Source organism: Pteropus medius, unplaced genomic scaffold (assembly GCF_902729225.1).
Source record: "Pteropus medius unplaced genomic scaffold, Ma_sr-lr_union100, whole genome shotgun sequence".
Lineage (NCBI taxonomy): Eukaryota > Metazoa > Chordata > Mammalia > Chiroptera > Pteropodidae > Pteropus > Pteropus medius.
Window position 1 is genome coordinate 4,650,840 of NW_024354503.1, and position 15,921 is coordinate 4,666,760.

The 15,921-nt window shown below is 54.2% G+C and overlaps 1 protein-coding gene across 3 annotated transcripts; it reads left to right on the plus strand.

Moving 5' to 3' along the window:
- Positions 1–494: 494 nt before the first annotated feature.
- EXTL1 (exostosin like glycosyltransferase 1) lies at positions 495–14,467 on the plus strand. Of its 3 annotated transcripts, XR_005651072.1 has the most exons (13): positions 495–2,130; positions 7,014–7,104; positions 7,421–7,528; positions 8,417–8,536; positions 9,054–9,186; positions 9,385–9,491; positions 10,334–10,423; positions 11,115–11,201; positions 11,542–11,702; positions 12,751–12,922; positions 13,083–13,298; positions 13,511–13,653; positions 13,740–14,467. XR_005651072.1 is itself a non-coding variant. In XM_039854266.1 (12 exons), exons 1-11 carry the CDS (start codon positions 1,358–1,360, stop codon positions 13,263–13,265), a joined length of 2,025 nt encoding a protein of 674 aa, XP_039710200.1. In that variant the 5' UTR covers positions 495–1,357; the 3' UTR covers positions 13,266–13,298; positions 13,511–14,467. The 3 variants fall into 3 exon arrangements, 2 of the variants coding, with proteins under 2 accessions (XP_039710200.1, XP_039710201.1); XM_039854266.1 differs by having other exon boundaries at positions 13,511–14,467; XM_039854267.1 differs by lacking the exon at positions 13,511–13,653.
- The last annotated feature ends 1,454 nt before the right edge of the window (positions 14,468–15,921 follow it).

Below are 15,921 nucleotides of genomic sequence, written 5' to 3' on the forward strand. Positions count from 1 at the left end.
AAGCTAGATGAGATTGCAGCGGGGGCTGCTGAAGAAAGAGAGACCAGTCCTGGAAATGGCAGGAGCACCTTACCTAATACCGCCCCTCCACAGCCACTTAGCGCCTCCCTTATCTGATTTGCACACTCCCACACTCAGAAACTCCAGCTGGGGTGACCACTGTGAAGCTCTAAGGATTAGGGTCAGGAGTTCAGGGTTCAAATCCTCACCTTGCCACTTTTTGGCTGGGTCACTTTAGGAAAATAACATCCTCTCTCTGAGCTTCACTTTTCTCATGTGTAAAAAAGACAGTGATAAGCCTCTGCCTTGAAGGGTTATGTGAGAATTCAGAGACAGAGGCTGTGAGAGCTCGTGGCAAACTGTGAGGTGTGGTCATTCCTGGTTATTATTGTTAGCGGTTAAGGAAACTGGTTTGGAAAGGGTTAAGTGAAGACCCTGCCTCCCAGGAAGGAGCGAATCAGGGCCGGCCGGGGAGGAGCCAGGCCGCCTCTAGGAGAGAGATCCAGACTGGCCAGATGTTGCTTGGAGAGGGAACAAGAAGACTTCGGCAGGGTTTCTTCGGGGCCATGGGGCTGGGGCTTGGTGCAGCGTCCCTGGCCTCTGCACCGTGACGGCTCCAAGCCAGAGGGTGCAGGGCCAGCTTCCATGGGTCGGGGAGAGGAGGGACTGAGCCTCCTGAACCTGGGACAGAGGCAGGGTGAGAGACGACTAGGAGAACCAAGAGCCCTCCTGGCACCCAGGCAGGGTGTACCGACTGCACCCAGGCCTTGACCTCAGCTGACCCCGACAGCCCACATGGGCCACAGGGTTTAATTTTAGCCCAGCCACAGGGCCTGCAGCCCAGGACTGCCTGTCAGCGGGTACAGGGGTGGCCAGGGCCGCTTTAGCAGGGGAAGGATTGGGAAGACCACTGCTGCTCCTTCCAGCCCTGTGCCCTGTGGGAGCCCTGACGGGTCCCCCATGGCCTGGCAGACGGTCCTCCTCTCCATCGAGGGCCAGGTCAAGAGGTGCAGCCGGGAGGACAGAAGGCCTAGCGGTTTGGACAGGGTTTGCGTCAGCCTAAATAGGGGCAGGGACAGGGGGCAGGGGGCCCTACTAAGAGGGCAAAGGCTGGCTTGGGTGTCCAAAGGCCAAGGAAGCAGAGTTCTGACCACAGGAAGAGAAGGCCAGCTGTCTGGCCTTGTGTCTGGTCAGTGACTTGCTGTTTGATCTTACACAGGCAGCCTGCTCTCGATGGGCCTCGGTCTCCCCATCTTTGCAATGAGGGCACTGAACTAGAAGGTTGATCCCAGCTCCAGCGGCCCACCCTCAGGTCCCTGCTCCTCCTTCTTCCCCAGCACTGGCTGTGGGTGGCCACATGCAGTCGTGGAGAAGGAAGTCCCTCTGGCTGGCACTGTTGGCCTCCTGGCTCCTCAGCCTCCTAGGAGTCTTTCCCCTTCTCCGCCTGGCAGTGCCCGCCAGACCTCAGGCAAGGCGCCCCCAAGGTTGGCCCCGTTGGCTGGATGCAGAGCTCCTGCAGAGTTTCTCCCAGCCTGAGAAGGTCCCAGAAGATGCCCCTCAGTCTTCGAAAGCCCCCCGTAGTGGCAGCTGCAGCTGGGGAACTTGCTTTGACACCTCGAAGTGCAGGGGTGCTGGTTTCAAGGTATTTGCGTACCCAGCAGCTGGACCCATCTCTGAGACTCAGCGCAGGATCTTGGCTTCCATTGAGGGGTCCCGCTACCACACACTCAGACCTGCTGAGGCCTGCCTTCACCTGCTCCTCAGCCCGGACACCCCGGCCGGAGAGTGCAGCCCGGTGGCCCCACAATGGAATGGGGGCAAGAACCACCTGGTCCTCCGGCTCCACCCAGCCTCCTGTTCCCGGAACTTCCAGCTGGGACAAGCAATGGTGGCCGAGGCCAGCCCCCCAGTGGACACCTTCCGGCCTGGCTTTGATGTGGCCCTCCCGCTTCTCCCTGAAGCCCACCCGTTTCGAGGTGGGGCTCCTGGCCAGCTGCAGCAGCACAGCCCCCACCCCGGGGTGGCCCTGCTAGCCCTGGCCGAGGAGAGGGGCGGGTGGCGCACGGCAGACACCAACTCCTCTGCCTGCCTCTGGGATGGGCACTGTGAGCAGGACCGAGGACCTGAGCAGTAAGTGGACCTTTCCCCTCAGGGGCTGGATGGGAGGGGAGGGGTTCTGTGATGGGAGTGAGCCCAGAGGCCGGGGGAGAGGGGCAGGGTTAAGATGGGAGAATCAGCTAGTCCTGGCCAACTTAGGCCTCAGCTGCAGCAGGAGGGAGTCAAGTTAGACAGCAGAGAGCAATACCACCAAGATGGTGATTTGCTCCAAGACAGGTCTCGGAGTTCTTCCTTGAGGATCTTTAAAAACATAAAACAGGACTCACTCCTACTTACTCCTTTTCTCCTATTCCAATCCCTCCTTCCTTAATGTTTTATTTAACATATACTTTTATAGCGCTTTGCCCTATGGTAAGCACTTTCATAAATAACAATTATAAGAAGATAATACTAACTGCCATCATTGTTTGTGTACCAGACAATGAAGCTCAGAGAGGTTAAGTAACTTGTTTGAGGCCACCCAGCCAGAAAGAGCACAGCTAGTATTTTAATTCAGAATTGCCTGCCTCCAAAGCCTTCAGCATTAGAATTCTGAGTTTTAATGAAGAGCTTATGATCAACCCCATCAAATGCTCCAGAGCCAGTGCTTAGTAACTGGTCACAGATGAAAGCTGCTTCTATGCCTAATTTTAGGGATTAACTTCTCAAGGAAACAGCCTTCGGTTACAGCAAATATGAATTAGGTTAGACCTACAGAAGAACTTACTGCCAGTGAGAGTCCTGAGTACATATAAGGGGTGCCAGGGTCTATGGGACATGGAGAACTGGTTTAGAAACTTCTCTCTACCTGGGCAAGTTGGGGTGACATACTTCAGATGATAAAGCAGTTAATCCCTAAGCACAGTTCCCACAGGAGGCCAGCTCTATCCAAAGTCACACTGGGCAGGCAAGAATGAAAGTCTTTTTGAGGTTGCCCAGGGCCCCTCAGTAGAGGGTTCCCTCCCCATTTCCCAGGGCAGTCCTGAGTGGGAACCTGTCAGTTTGGTTTCCTTCCCTTGCATCCCCCCTCAGGAACCTCCCTGTTCTCTGCTAGAACAACATGGGCTATTCTGGGCTCCACTTCCCTCTGGGATGGCCACACTCCATTTCTGCTTCTGCCTGGGGCTTCTGGGGCTTCCCTCAGCCAAAGCACTCTCCTGGGAATGAAATCTCTCTACCTCCTCAAGGCACATGGCCTCCAGGGAGCCCCAAAGGGAGCCAGGGGTGAGAAAGGAATTGCCCCAGTCAGCCCTCAAGGCCCTTCTGCCAGGACCCATCCCTAACTGGGCATCCTTGGCAATAATCCGAAAAGTCAGCATTCCCCCAGGCACCTCAAGCTCAGAACTCAGACAGAGCTCACCTTTGGTGACAAGCTTCTCCCTCTGCTCACCGTGCCCCACATTACTTTTTGGATTCAGTATTTAGCTATTCTTGCTGACAGGAAGTTCTTTTAGTGGTCTTTAGTTACTGCGAAATGCAATTGGTTATTGGTGAATCTGAAAGCTATTGCAGCCTGAACCTCTTTGGACACCGAAAGTTAGATAGCTGCACATAGCAGGTAGGTGCTCACTAAACGTTTATTAATTGATCCAAAATCTGCCAAAACTGGCTAAAGTTTTCTAATCATCATGGCTACCCTCTGAGTCGCATTTTTTATTTATCTATAAGGCATAACTCCTGGCAAGCTCTAATTGTTCTCTGAACATCAAGAAGTTCTTTCTTTGACTTTAGCCCACCTGCAAGCAATAGGACTTGTAATCTCTGGGGTAGTGTGAGCCTCAGTTTCCCTGAAGTGCCAGGCAGCTGCCTGAGTGAGCCAGACGGGGACAGAGTGAGAGAGGGAGGCCTACGGCCACAGGGCCAGCCCCTGGAAGGTGGCCTGAATAAACAACTGCCCGCCAGAGAAAGAGGCGATTCACAGTCCCCGCCACTGTCCCACATTCACTCAGCTGGCAGGAGAGGGGGAGGGGAGGAAGCGGACATGTGGGGAGAGCTTGCTCTGGGCCAGGTGCTGTGCCAGCCACCATATAGAAGTCATAGCTAATCTTCTGAAGCACCCTTCAACAGAGGTACTTGTATCCCCATTTCAGGGAGCAGGAAACTGAGGCTCACAGAGGTGGAGGAAGCCAGCCAAGGGCTCTTGATGACAAGCTCCTTGATTCACCACGGACTCCCTCATGTTTCTGATCAGGCACTTGGCAGCAGCAGAGTTGGGACTAAACCCTGCACTTCTGGCTCCAAAGCCCATGTTTTTCCACCTTCGTTAAACAATCTCCTGTTGCTTTGGAATAAGCCTCCACCCGCTTAAACTGTTATTTATTGATTTTTATGAATAGGGAATTCATTCACATGGTAACAAAATTCCAAAGGCAAAAAAGGTATACTGTAAAAACCCGCTCCCACCCTGTCTCCGGCCACCTGGTTTTCCTTCCTGGAGCCAAATACCACTTCTCGTTTCTCTTGTGTCGTTTCTGAGGTCTCTGTGTGTGTGCAAGCAACATGTACATATGCTCTCCCTGTATTTTGTTTGTTTGTTTTTTTACATAAATTCAATCCATGTTTTAAAGTTCTCTAGCCCATTTCCACTGGGCACAGGAAGTGTAGTGCCTAAGGCCCACGATACTTTTAGGGGCCCGTGAAAATGTTTTCATTTCTTTGAAAATCGGGAGGGAAAAAATGAACTTTCAGGTAGAAGAAAATGTTTTCATGTATCATATTAATATGTTCATTTTATGTCAACAATTATCAAATATAATTTTTATAATTTTTTTTTATGGCAATGGGGCCACAAAGGTCAAAGTGCCTAGGGCATATAGAAGTGCGTTGAGCCACACTGACTCCAGCCTTGGGCACTGAGGCCTTGTGTCTGTGGCAAGCACCTTACATTGTCACGGAACCCTAAGACATCGGCAGTTATCGTGATGACCTCTCTATAACACACCCTTACATACACACACACACACACACACACACACACACACACACACATGTGCATCGCCTATCATCCAGCTTCTGCTTATTTACCTATACTGATGGGGAATTCACCACCTCCCAAGGCTACCCACTCGCTACTAGCAGCAAGCTCTATTACTAGAATTTACGCTGAAACTGACCTTTTAGACTTTGGGTCCTTCGGTCCTGGGTCTACCCTCTATTGCACATTGAGCATTCACTGAGTACCCATTCTCTTCCAGGCACTCTGCTAGGCCCTGGGGATACTGAGATGACAGAGGCACAGCCCTGCCCTGAAGTAGCTTGGTCTTGTAGGAGAGACAGACAAGTCACTGGTCATGACACACACTGTTAAGCAGAGACAGACTGTGCAAGCTGCCCGCCTAGCTCCTGTACTTCAAAGCTATGTGACCTTGGGGGGGCCTCAGATTCCTCATCTGTAAAAATGGGATACTAACAGCACATACTCATCTTGTAGGGTTGCTGTGAGAATGAAGTGAGGTAATGCATGTAAAACACAACAGTACCTGGAACAAAGTACATGCTGAATAAAGGTTAGCGTGGCTCATTTCCACTGCAGTGCACACTGGGACTGCGAGAGCAGAGAGGAGGGAGCTATCTGTGGAGAAATCAGGAGGGCTTCCCAGAGGAGGCAATGTTTGCACTTAGACATTAAGACCAAATAGAAGGGATTCCTCGGACTGCAAGGCAGGGAGAGGTGCTCCAGGCGGAGGTGGAAGGACATGCAAGGGCACAGAGGAAGCTAATGGGGGCTGAGGGGTGCAGTTCATTCAGCAGGTACTTTGTCCCTGGGTTCTCTGAAGCCTTAACCTTAGGCATCTTCAGTCCCTTAAGGCTTTACTGGGGTGGAGGAGGAGGGCTGTAGCTGACTGGTGCTGTGGCTTTTAATGAGGTAGAGGGTGTTTTGCTGTTTAACTTGTGGCTTTTTCCAGGGAAAGCCAGGTGGACACCTGAGCACTGGAGAAGGCAGGCAGGGGTCCTTTGGGAGACCCCTAGCAGCAGCTCTGGGGTTGTTCTAGTTCCAGCTTTGCCCAGCTCTTCCTGAGACCCTGTGCTAGTCCCTGGGTCAGAGACTCAGTACCTCCAGGACTGCTTCTTAAAGGTTCAAACTCAGGACCAGATAGACTCTAGCGGATGAGGGTCCTAGGACCCTCTAGGCCCTATTCATCAGTCCCACTCTGAGCAGGCTTGTGAGCTCAGGGGTCCTGCCTGCCTCGCTCTTCCCCAGTAGCTAGGACATCAGCACTGCTTCCCTGGGTGGGCAGGCCCAGGGAGGTAGCTCTGAGCAGGCTGTGACACTCCCCTTCCCCCTGCAGCCTGAGTGTGGCCCTGGAGCTGGGGGGGAGGAGGCGGGAGGAACAGAGGAGGCCTGTCCTCTGGGTGAGGGGGCCTCTGGGTAGCAGCTTCCTGTGTGGTTCCAGGCTGGGGGCCCAGCCACCTCATGACAGAGGAGCCTTTCATGGGCCTTCATTCTCGGGATCAGGGGAGGGCAGGGCATGGAGGCCACTCAGGTGAGGGCTGCCAGAGAGCCTGCGTGTGGCAGAGTGGTGGGCGGGCAAACACATGCATGTCCAAGTCAGACGGGGCCTTGGAAAGTCAGGTCCCACCACATGCCATTTTGGAAATGAGGAAACCAAGGCCCAGAGAGGAGAAGGGAGGTGTCTAAGACCACTGAGGGCAGAGGCAGAGCCAGAACCCGGGGCTCCTGCATCCTAGCCCAGCTGTAGGTGAACGGCGGGTGTAAGGCTGGCGCCTGTGTATCAGTGTGTGGTTGTGCATGTGCACGAGTTTTTGTTAACATATGAGAACATAATGGTGGGTTTGTACATTGTGAACTCGGCAGTGTTGGTATGAGGGCTGGGGGGCCATCCAGGGAGCTAGGTGGGAGAAGGGGCAGCTGTCCCAGGCCTCACGTGTACTAGACCCTTCCTGTGCCTCCTTAGGTCCCACCCTGGGGCAACGCTGCCCAATGCTACCTTCTGCCTCATCCCTGGCCGCCGTCCTGATGCCTTGCGCTTCCTCCAAACTCTGCAGGTACGACCCCAACTTGGACATCCCCTATCCCTGCCCCCCTATACTCCTGAGATGTCAGGATTCTTTGGACCCCAGGCCAATGGGAAGGAGCCGTGAGCTGCCCTTTACTCCTCTACTCTGGGACTCGGGTGTGCCTGCCTGCAGCAACATTCACCTCACTCTCTGCAGAACCACACCGCCCCCCCCAAAAATCCAACTTTTCTCTCCTCTTTATTCCTTACTCCCAATAGCAGCAGCTGCTGACTCTGAGCTGGGAGGGGGGCGTGAGTGTGCACAGGGTGGGACTGGGCTCCACAGTAACGTCCCTGCCCCCCAGGCTGGCTGCATCCCTGTGCTTCTCAGCCCTCGCTGGGAGCTGCCCTTCTCCGAGGTCATCGATTGGACCAAGGCGGCCATTGTAGCTGATGAGCGGCTCCCCTTTCAGGTAACTGACACCCCTGCCCAAGGGGCGAAGACCAGACCCAGGACATACCAGGGACCCCAGGATCTCAGTTCCCAGGCTAGCCTCAGTCCTCAGTCCTATCCCCCATCTATGTAGTGTATTCATGATTTTGCCTCCAGCCCCAGCTTCTGAGACTCCCACAGGATCAGATGAAGACAGAGAATCCAGAGGAGTCTGAGCACAAATCCTGAGCCTCTTTCAGCTTCAGTTTCCCCACCTATACAATGGGATAAGTTAGACCAGATGATCTCCATGGGCCTAGCCCCACTGGTCCATGATTGCTTAAATACCCAATTTAAGAGGACACACACACACACACACACACACACACACACACACACACAAACTGGAGTGCCTCCATGGGGCTTTGGGTGGGAAAGCGAAAGGCACAGCAACTTTTTCATCTAATGAAACTAATTTTGTCAGCTCCGAAAAACATATATGCAAGCCTTGAATCCACTTAAAAGTTAAGAATAGTGTAGGAGGTTAATAGCAATGGCTACCATTCATTGAGCCTCTACAATATGCTAAGCACTTACTCTGTATCATCCAATTTAACCATCACAACCGCCCTGTGAGGCAGGTACAATTATTATCCCCTTTACAGTTGAGGAAACAGACTCGAAGAGGTAAGTAGCTTATCCAGTCACAAAGTTACTAAATGGCATTTCAACTCAGCTCTGTGTGACCCTTGAACTCTTGATTGCTATGTTCCCTGGGACGTGACCAAGGGTGGCTGCTGCTGACCCATTTGGAGAACGATGGGAGAGGGCTTCGGGTTCCCAGACCTTCAACCCCAAGTTGTCCCAACCCAGGGTCAGTCAGGGCCTGACAAGGCTCCATGACTTCTTTTCTCCCTGTGTGCCCCAGGTCCTGGCTGCCCTCCAGGAGATGCCCCCCACGCGGGTCCTGGTCCTGCGTCAGCAGGCCCAGTTTCTGTGGGACACCTACTTCTCCTCAGTGGAGAAGGTCATCCATACCACTCTGGAGGTGAGGGGGACTCACCTGGTGGGGGCCCTGGCACTTGGCTCCTGCCTCGTCCCTGTCCCCTCTCCACACCCCTTTCTCTGGACACCACCTCTGCCGCGTTTGGGCTTCCCCCCTGAGATGCTTCTGGGATGAATCTGAGACTTGGCTGTGAGCTCTTGGGTAAATTCCTTCCTCAGTGTTGGCCTCAGTTTCCCCACCTGTAGAAGGACAGCTGCAGCAAACAGATTCCAAAGCATGTGCCAACTCCAATGGCTGCCTGGGTGCTGTGTTGGGAGGGGTTCTGGATCTGGGGTTGGTGACATCTGTCATGAATGAGGAAGGAGAACAAGGCGGCAATCTGCCACCTCTGGATTTCTGCATCTGAACTCTTCTGTCTCCAGCAATCTGGTGTTGCAGCTGCCACACACCCCATAGCCTGAAGTGGGAGATGCCAGGCTAGGTCGGGGCCTCACTTCCTCAGACCCCACCCACCGCTACCCTGGCCACGCCCTCTGCACAGCCCTCTCTCACTTTGCAGATTATTCAGGATCGGATCCTTGGAGCATCTGCTCACCCCTCGCTGTTGTGGAACAGCCCCCCGGGGGCACTCCTGGCCCTGTCCACCTTTTCCACAAGCCCCTCGGACTTCCCCTTCTACTACCTTCAGCAGGGTATGCCCTGGGGATGGGACAACTTGAAGTCCCCTATTCAACTCTCCACAAGTCCATCCCAGCCTCAACCACAAAGCCCTGCCAAGACCCTCCTTGAGTCCCTAACATCTCTCCTGACTCCTGGGGTCCCCAATTCAGGTCACTCTTCAGGAAGTTCTGTCCCCTCCCACCCTAATAGCTTGTGTCTCATTCCCCCAGGCTCTCGCCCTGCAGGCAGGTTCAACGCCTTGATCTGGGTGAAGGCCCCAGGCCAGCCCCCGCTGAAGCTCATCCAGGCGGTGGCAGGATCCCAGCACTGTGCCAAGGTCTGCCCCCTTGCCAGCTGGGGTCTTGGGATCCAGGGTGGGGACAAAAGACATGGCAGGGTCCTTGAAGACATCTAGACCCCAAGGATAACTACACATTTTGTGGGGAGGCACAGGGAGAACTTTCAAGTACCCTTGCTGCCTTCTTTAAGTCTCAAGTTTCTTGAACCTTCCCTGGTCCCCCTCTCTGCCTCCCCATGGAAACTGAAGACTCCATCTAAAAATCAGGTGCCCCTTGGGGAGGCTGGAGAAGTAAACATACGTGCTCATTCATTTATTCACCCAGCAGTCATTTTCTGAGCATCAGGCTCTGGGCTCGACACTGAGGATGCATAGAAAAAGCAAGAAAAGATTCTGCACTGGGATTCAGATTCAGTTAGCATTTCCTGGCACACAGATCATTAAATCTCACTTCCAGAGAAGCCAGCTACTCTCCTGAGTAGTCACAGAGGGGAGAAGCAGTGACCTCAGCCCGGGCATAGCTGAAGTGGCAACAAAGGACACTTGAGCTGGGCTGAGGATGATAAAGGAGCAGGACGAAGAGAATGAAAATCTTCAAGAGAAGATGGGGATGGGACATGGGGTCAGGGCCCAGGCTAGGAATACTACCACTGACTCTCTTGAGTTCTAATGCCACAGGTAGCTACCTTTGTGTCTCTGGAATTCCTGCCTTCCAGAAGCCCAGAGGCAAAAACATGGCAGCAATGAAAGGACCTTGGCTCCAACCAAGCTCACAGAGACAGCTGCTCACTCATACTTCTCTCATGCTGAGAAAGATCGCTCTTGGGACCTATCTGCTCCCCTTATGCCCCAGACTTCAGTAACACCCCCTTTCCTCCTAGGTCTTGGTTCTCTGGAGCAGTGAGAAGCCACCCCCACTCAGGTGGCCTGAGATAGCAGTGCCCTTGATAGTCATTGAGGGGCACAGGAAGGTGAGGGATGGAAAGGGGCATGGAAGGGTGGGCTCAGCCCTGGAAGGCTGGGAACTGGGGAGGGCATTTACCTGAGTATGAGCCAAAGCTGGACTTCAAGCTGGGCCTGAAAAAAATCAGATGGGGTTTTTGGCTACAAGCCTAATAGAAATGATTCTCTTCCATCCTTGGCTCTTGTGAATTATGCTTCCAAAGAAATGGGGGAAGGCAGAAGGAGTACGTCGGATGTCTTGGATGAGGACTAGAGCAGAAACCTGGTATCCTGAGGAAACAAGGACAGATGGCAGCCAATTGGGCCAGAGGGATGGTGTGAGCCACATGCTTGCTGTGTGTGGTTCTGGGCAAGTCCCTCCATTTCTCTGGACCTGTTTCTTTCAAACAAAAATTGTTTGACAACCCCTCCCAGGGTTGAGATGAGCATCCAATATGACAAGAGAGGAATCCTGAGATGTCAAAACTGGAAGGGCCCCTAGACACCAACTGCCCTGTTTTATCTAAGGGGACATTGAAGTCCAGAGAGGTAAAATGAGTTCCTCAGGTCCAAGTTCCAGGCAGGCTTGCTGTTTCCACCACCCTTCTTTCTACACCATGCCTGTAGCACTCATGCTTAGCAGATGCTCATACTCTTATTCACTGTGGGAACTTGGGAATGTTCCCTAGCTGAGTTGCTCTTACCTCCTTCCCACTGCAGGTCAGTGACCGCTTCTTCCCATACAGTGCCATCAGCACCGATGCCATCCTCAGCCTTGATGCCCACAGCAGCCTTTCCACAAGTGAGGTGAGGACTGAGCCCAAGAGGAGCCCAGTGTGGATGGGGACAGAGCCAGAGGGCCCTGGGAACCCCTCAGATTTCCAGTGCTGGAAGGGCCAGAGGTCAAGAGGTCCAGCCTCCTGCTTTTTAAATCACCCTAGCAAGACACTCAGCCTCCTCCTTAGAAATCGAATAGAAGCTTCCCACAGACTCTTTCGAAAAAAAAACTTTTTCGCCAGCTCCCTAAGCATTCCCTGGAAACTTTCATGCTCCTACCTCCTCTCCCCTGAGTCCCCTCAGCCAGGCTGGCCTTGCCTCCGAATCTCTGGATGTTCCTTCCTTGCACCTCACTTACATATCTCCCCAGGTGGACTTTGCTTTTGTGGTATGGCAGAGCTTTCCAGAGCGAATGGTGGGCTTTCTGACGTGGAGCCACTTTTGGGATGAGGCCCGGAATGGCTGGGGCTACACTGCCAAGAGGGCCAACGAATTCTCCATGGTCCTCACCTCAGCTGCCTTCTATCATAGGTACAGATGGTAGCCCTGGCACGGGGATCAGAGGGCTAGAGGCCCCCTCTTTAAACCCGGAGTAGGGTGGCCTAAGAGTGAATACAGCAGTCAGCCTAGAGCTCAGAGATCCAGGTTCAAGGCCCAGATCTGCCATTTCCCAGTTGTGTGATGGGCAAGTCTCCTCACCTATAAAACGTATTCACTTCACAGAGTTGGTGTGATAATCAGGTGAGAAAAACATACGAAGTGCTTGGCACACAGATGGTCAACAAATGGTAGCTAGTGTTATTTTAAGCAGAGCCAAGCAGATTATATGGACAGTGTTTGGTTTTGGTAGCAGTGTGATAAGAGAATGGTCCTGATGCTTTATAAATGTGTGTGTGTAAAACTAAATTTTAATAAGTTAAAATAAATAAATAAATGTGTGTGATGGGCTGGGGACTACCCAAGGCCTTCCGGAAGCTGCTCGAAGCGCCCCAGTCTTGAGGCAGGAACTGAATTCTGGAGGGCCTCTTTACAGGGGTTCCTCAAACATGTTCAAATCTAATATGTGTAACCTGGAACTTCTTGTAGATTTATCCAGGTCCGCGGAGAATTCTCCGTAGAGTGAATATTTGCAGAGTGAAGAATATTTTTAATGTCTGCTGGGTGGGCCCAGGTTGTTAGGAGCGCTACTGAATGAAGCAAGGCTCGCCTGGAGCAGCATTAGGCCGGTTAATTCCTATCCTTCCAGAAGCTGTTTTTGGGCTGCCGTGTTTGATGGAACCAGCTGACCCCCTCCTCAATCTGGCTCTCAGTTCAGACCTCAGGGGCTGGGGGCGGGGCAAGGAGCTGTGAGGGAGCGTCAGGAAGTACACTATTATTGGCTGCAGACAAGCCACAGAGCACAGAACAGTGGACTTGGGGTAGGAGCTCTCTGAAGTGGCTAGGGCTCAGAAAGGGGAGCAAGGCTTTCGCAAGAGGCTTCGCAAGTGGGATCAAAAGAAGAGTGAGGTCAGGGGTGAGGAGGACGAGTTTGCGCGGTGAACTCAGCTGCAGCCTCTCCTTGTCCTCCTCCCTCACCCAGGTATTACCACACCCTCTTCACCCACTCCCTGCCCAAGGCTCTGAGGACCCTGGCAGATGAAACACCCACCTGTGTGGACGTCCTGATGAACTTCCTAGTAGCAGCAGTCACCAAGCTACCCCCTATCAAGGTGCCCTATGGGAAGCAGCATCAGGAAGCCAGATCACTACCGGTGAGGATGGAGGAAGACTGACCGGCACAGCACTGGGAGGGCTGGGGAAGGAAAGGGAGGGTCCCCTCTTACTCGCTAATCCAAATCTTTTGCTGCAGGGGGCAGGGGAGAGGGGGATTCGGAAGGACAGAAAACCCTGCAACGCTTCTCCTCTTCTTAGGCGCCTGGGGACCTGGGGCCCGCGCCTGAGCCGCAGCACGCAGACCAAAACTGCATGAACCAGATGGCGGCAGGGTTCGGCCACATGCCCCTGGTGTCCTCTCGCCTTCGTCTGGACCCAGTGCTCTTTAAGGACCCGGTGTCCGTGTTGCGCAAGAAGTATCGCAGCCTGGAGAAGCCCTAAGAAGGACCCTCAGAGACCCGAGCCCTACTCCCAGTGAGTGCAGCACCTGCCTGAAGGGGGAGGCTCTGCTCAGATGTCCCCTCCCTGGGCCATCTGGGGACTCAATCGTGGTGCCCAGTTGGCCAAAATGTCAGATCCCGATTGGCCAATCATCGTCCTAGCGCCCGCAGGGGGTAGCGCCTCGCCCCACCCTCCAGCCCAGCAGCCAATTGCACAGCGCTTGCTCTGTCTCCGTGTCTCTGCCGGCGCGGACCCCTCCGCGGAGCTGACTTCTACTTGTCTTTCAAATCCCCGCCTCCTCCGGGGGCTTGCCTGACCCCATTTCTTCTCTAGATCGGTTTGGTCTCCTCTGCGCTCTCACAACCCGGGGTTTCCCGCAGTCCCGGCAGTGAGTACAGTCATGCCGCAGAACTGGCCTGGGAGCCCCGGGGTGAGGGAGGGCAGGATCGTGTCCTTTTCTCTCGGGCCTTGCAGGTGCGCCACAAATATTTGACGGACAGATAGATGGAAGAAACGTCAACTGTGTGCCTGGCTCTATGAGGACCGTGGCAGGAGCGGGGACAGGGTGTGCCAAGTGAGAAGACAAAACTCCATCTCCACCCTCGGGGTTCCTAGTCCGGCGGGAAGGCAGCTACTCGCAGACGCCTGGGTTGCTAGGCGCAATCCTCGCGTCCCAGCGATGCACAGAGGCGCCGGGAAGCGAGTTTCGGGGCTTCCTTCCTGACGGAACAGAACTGGGTGGGTAAGGGGAGGAAAAGAATGAGAACGCAGGCGGTCCGCCGCTGCCCGGCCCCGGCCCCGGCCCCTCGGCTCAGGCGCGGCCGTCGCCCTGCATTACTACCCTGGACCACTAGAGGTCAGCGCCGCTCCGCGCTCCCTCCTCTCGGAAAAGGAATGGCGTTTTCAACGCCCGTGGGGGCCAACAGCCGGCAGGGAAGCGTGGAGGTTCGGTGGTGCGCAGCCGAGGTTTGAAAACTCGAGGGGTGGATGGGGGAAGACCTGAAAGAAGAACTCCATATTTAGGTCCACATTCTTAAGACTAAAAAGGGCCATCTCTAGGTGGGCTGGGTGGGAGTATGAAATGTCTCCGGGGCCGGGAGGTCAGAATACCGTGGAGGTGAGGACGCTAGGTTCTCCTGGGTTCATTCACCTGGAACTGGAATTATCACTTCCGAAATAAAGCGCGTGTCCTCGCCCCCTCACGCTCAGGCTATAAATACCTCTACAGCAGCTGCGTGGGGGAGGGGGACTCAGGGTTCATCTGGGAGGTGGGTCCAGCCCAGGTCCAGCGTGTGTTTTCTTGGGTTGACGGCCTCGCGGCTTTGGAAACTCCCGTGACTAGTTCGCTGGCGGGAACATGCTGTCCTCCAAGACCTCTCCAAGGTCTCCCACCCCCATCCTCCAGCTTGAGCTCTGGCCCCTGGATGACTCAGGTCCCCCCTGGGGGTGCAAGATAGGGCTCTCCCTTGGGAGGTATGGGGCCGCTAGATTCTTGAACTGGAGGGCAGACTGGGAGTTAATGGGTAGAGAGGCAGCCTGGCCCAGGGTCAAGAACAGGGTGAGTGAGGACGTCCACAGCTGCAGCCCAGGCAGCCTTCCCAGGGTGAGGAGGGCTCTCAGTGCCAGGCCTATCCAGGGAAAAGAGCTTTCCCCTCCCCAGTCACAGCGGTAGCACCCAGAACTGAACTGTGTTGGCATAGGCTTGCCCATGGGGAGGACACTGCCAGGCCCAAGGACTCACACTGTAAGAATATGCAGCCCAGAGCAGATCGCCATCCCCTGCTGTAGAGAGGCCTAAGGGAATGAGGCAGAAACCCCACACTTGCCTCACAGTAGCTGTGCAACTTAAGGCAAGTGACTCAACCTCTCTGAGCCTCCTTGGTTTTCTCATCTGTAAAAATGGAACATTGCAATGACCGAAGAGGATTGTAAGGATCCAGGTTCCTCCAGCCTGCCTCGGCTGAGGGGTAAGAGGGGTTGATTCCCCTGAGATTGGGGTATAGTGGAACATGGTCATCAGCAGTCCCCCCCACACACTTCCAAGCCAATACACATGACTTCCCACAGATTTTGAGAGGCTGAAGAACTCACTGACCTAGATCACAGGCACCCCTGTATGACCATGCTGGAAAGGCACAAAGAGATCATTTCACATGAGAAGAGAGAGGCTCAGAGGGGAAGGCAAGTGATTAACCCCTCTTCCTCCCACTGTGGGTCAGCCCTGCCCTTAGGGAGGCTGGGAAGCCCACCTGCCTCCTCAGCAAGGCAGCCTCAGGCTTCATGGCTGCATCTCTCCAGGACAAAAACAACGGAAGTAGCCACTTTTCACCAACAAAGTGACTTGTTGCTTGGCAGGCTTTGGCTCCAGGCCTCACAACAACCCTGTGAGGTAGGTGTTAACATTCTCAGATGAGAATCAGAGGCACAGCCAGGCTGACATGCCTAAGGGCACTTGCTTGTTATGGCAGACAGACCACTTGCTTGTTATGGCAGACCACTAGGCTGGGGCCACTAGATGATTGGGCATGCTGCCTCCTCTGTGAGGCAGGACAGGTCTCCTCCCTTCACCTTGTAAACACAAGCCACCCCCAAATTCAGAGACCTTCACACACTCCAGGATGCACTCCTGTCCCAGTTGTACAGCCCCTCAGCCCCT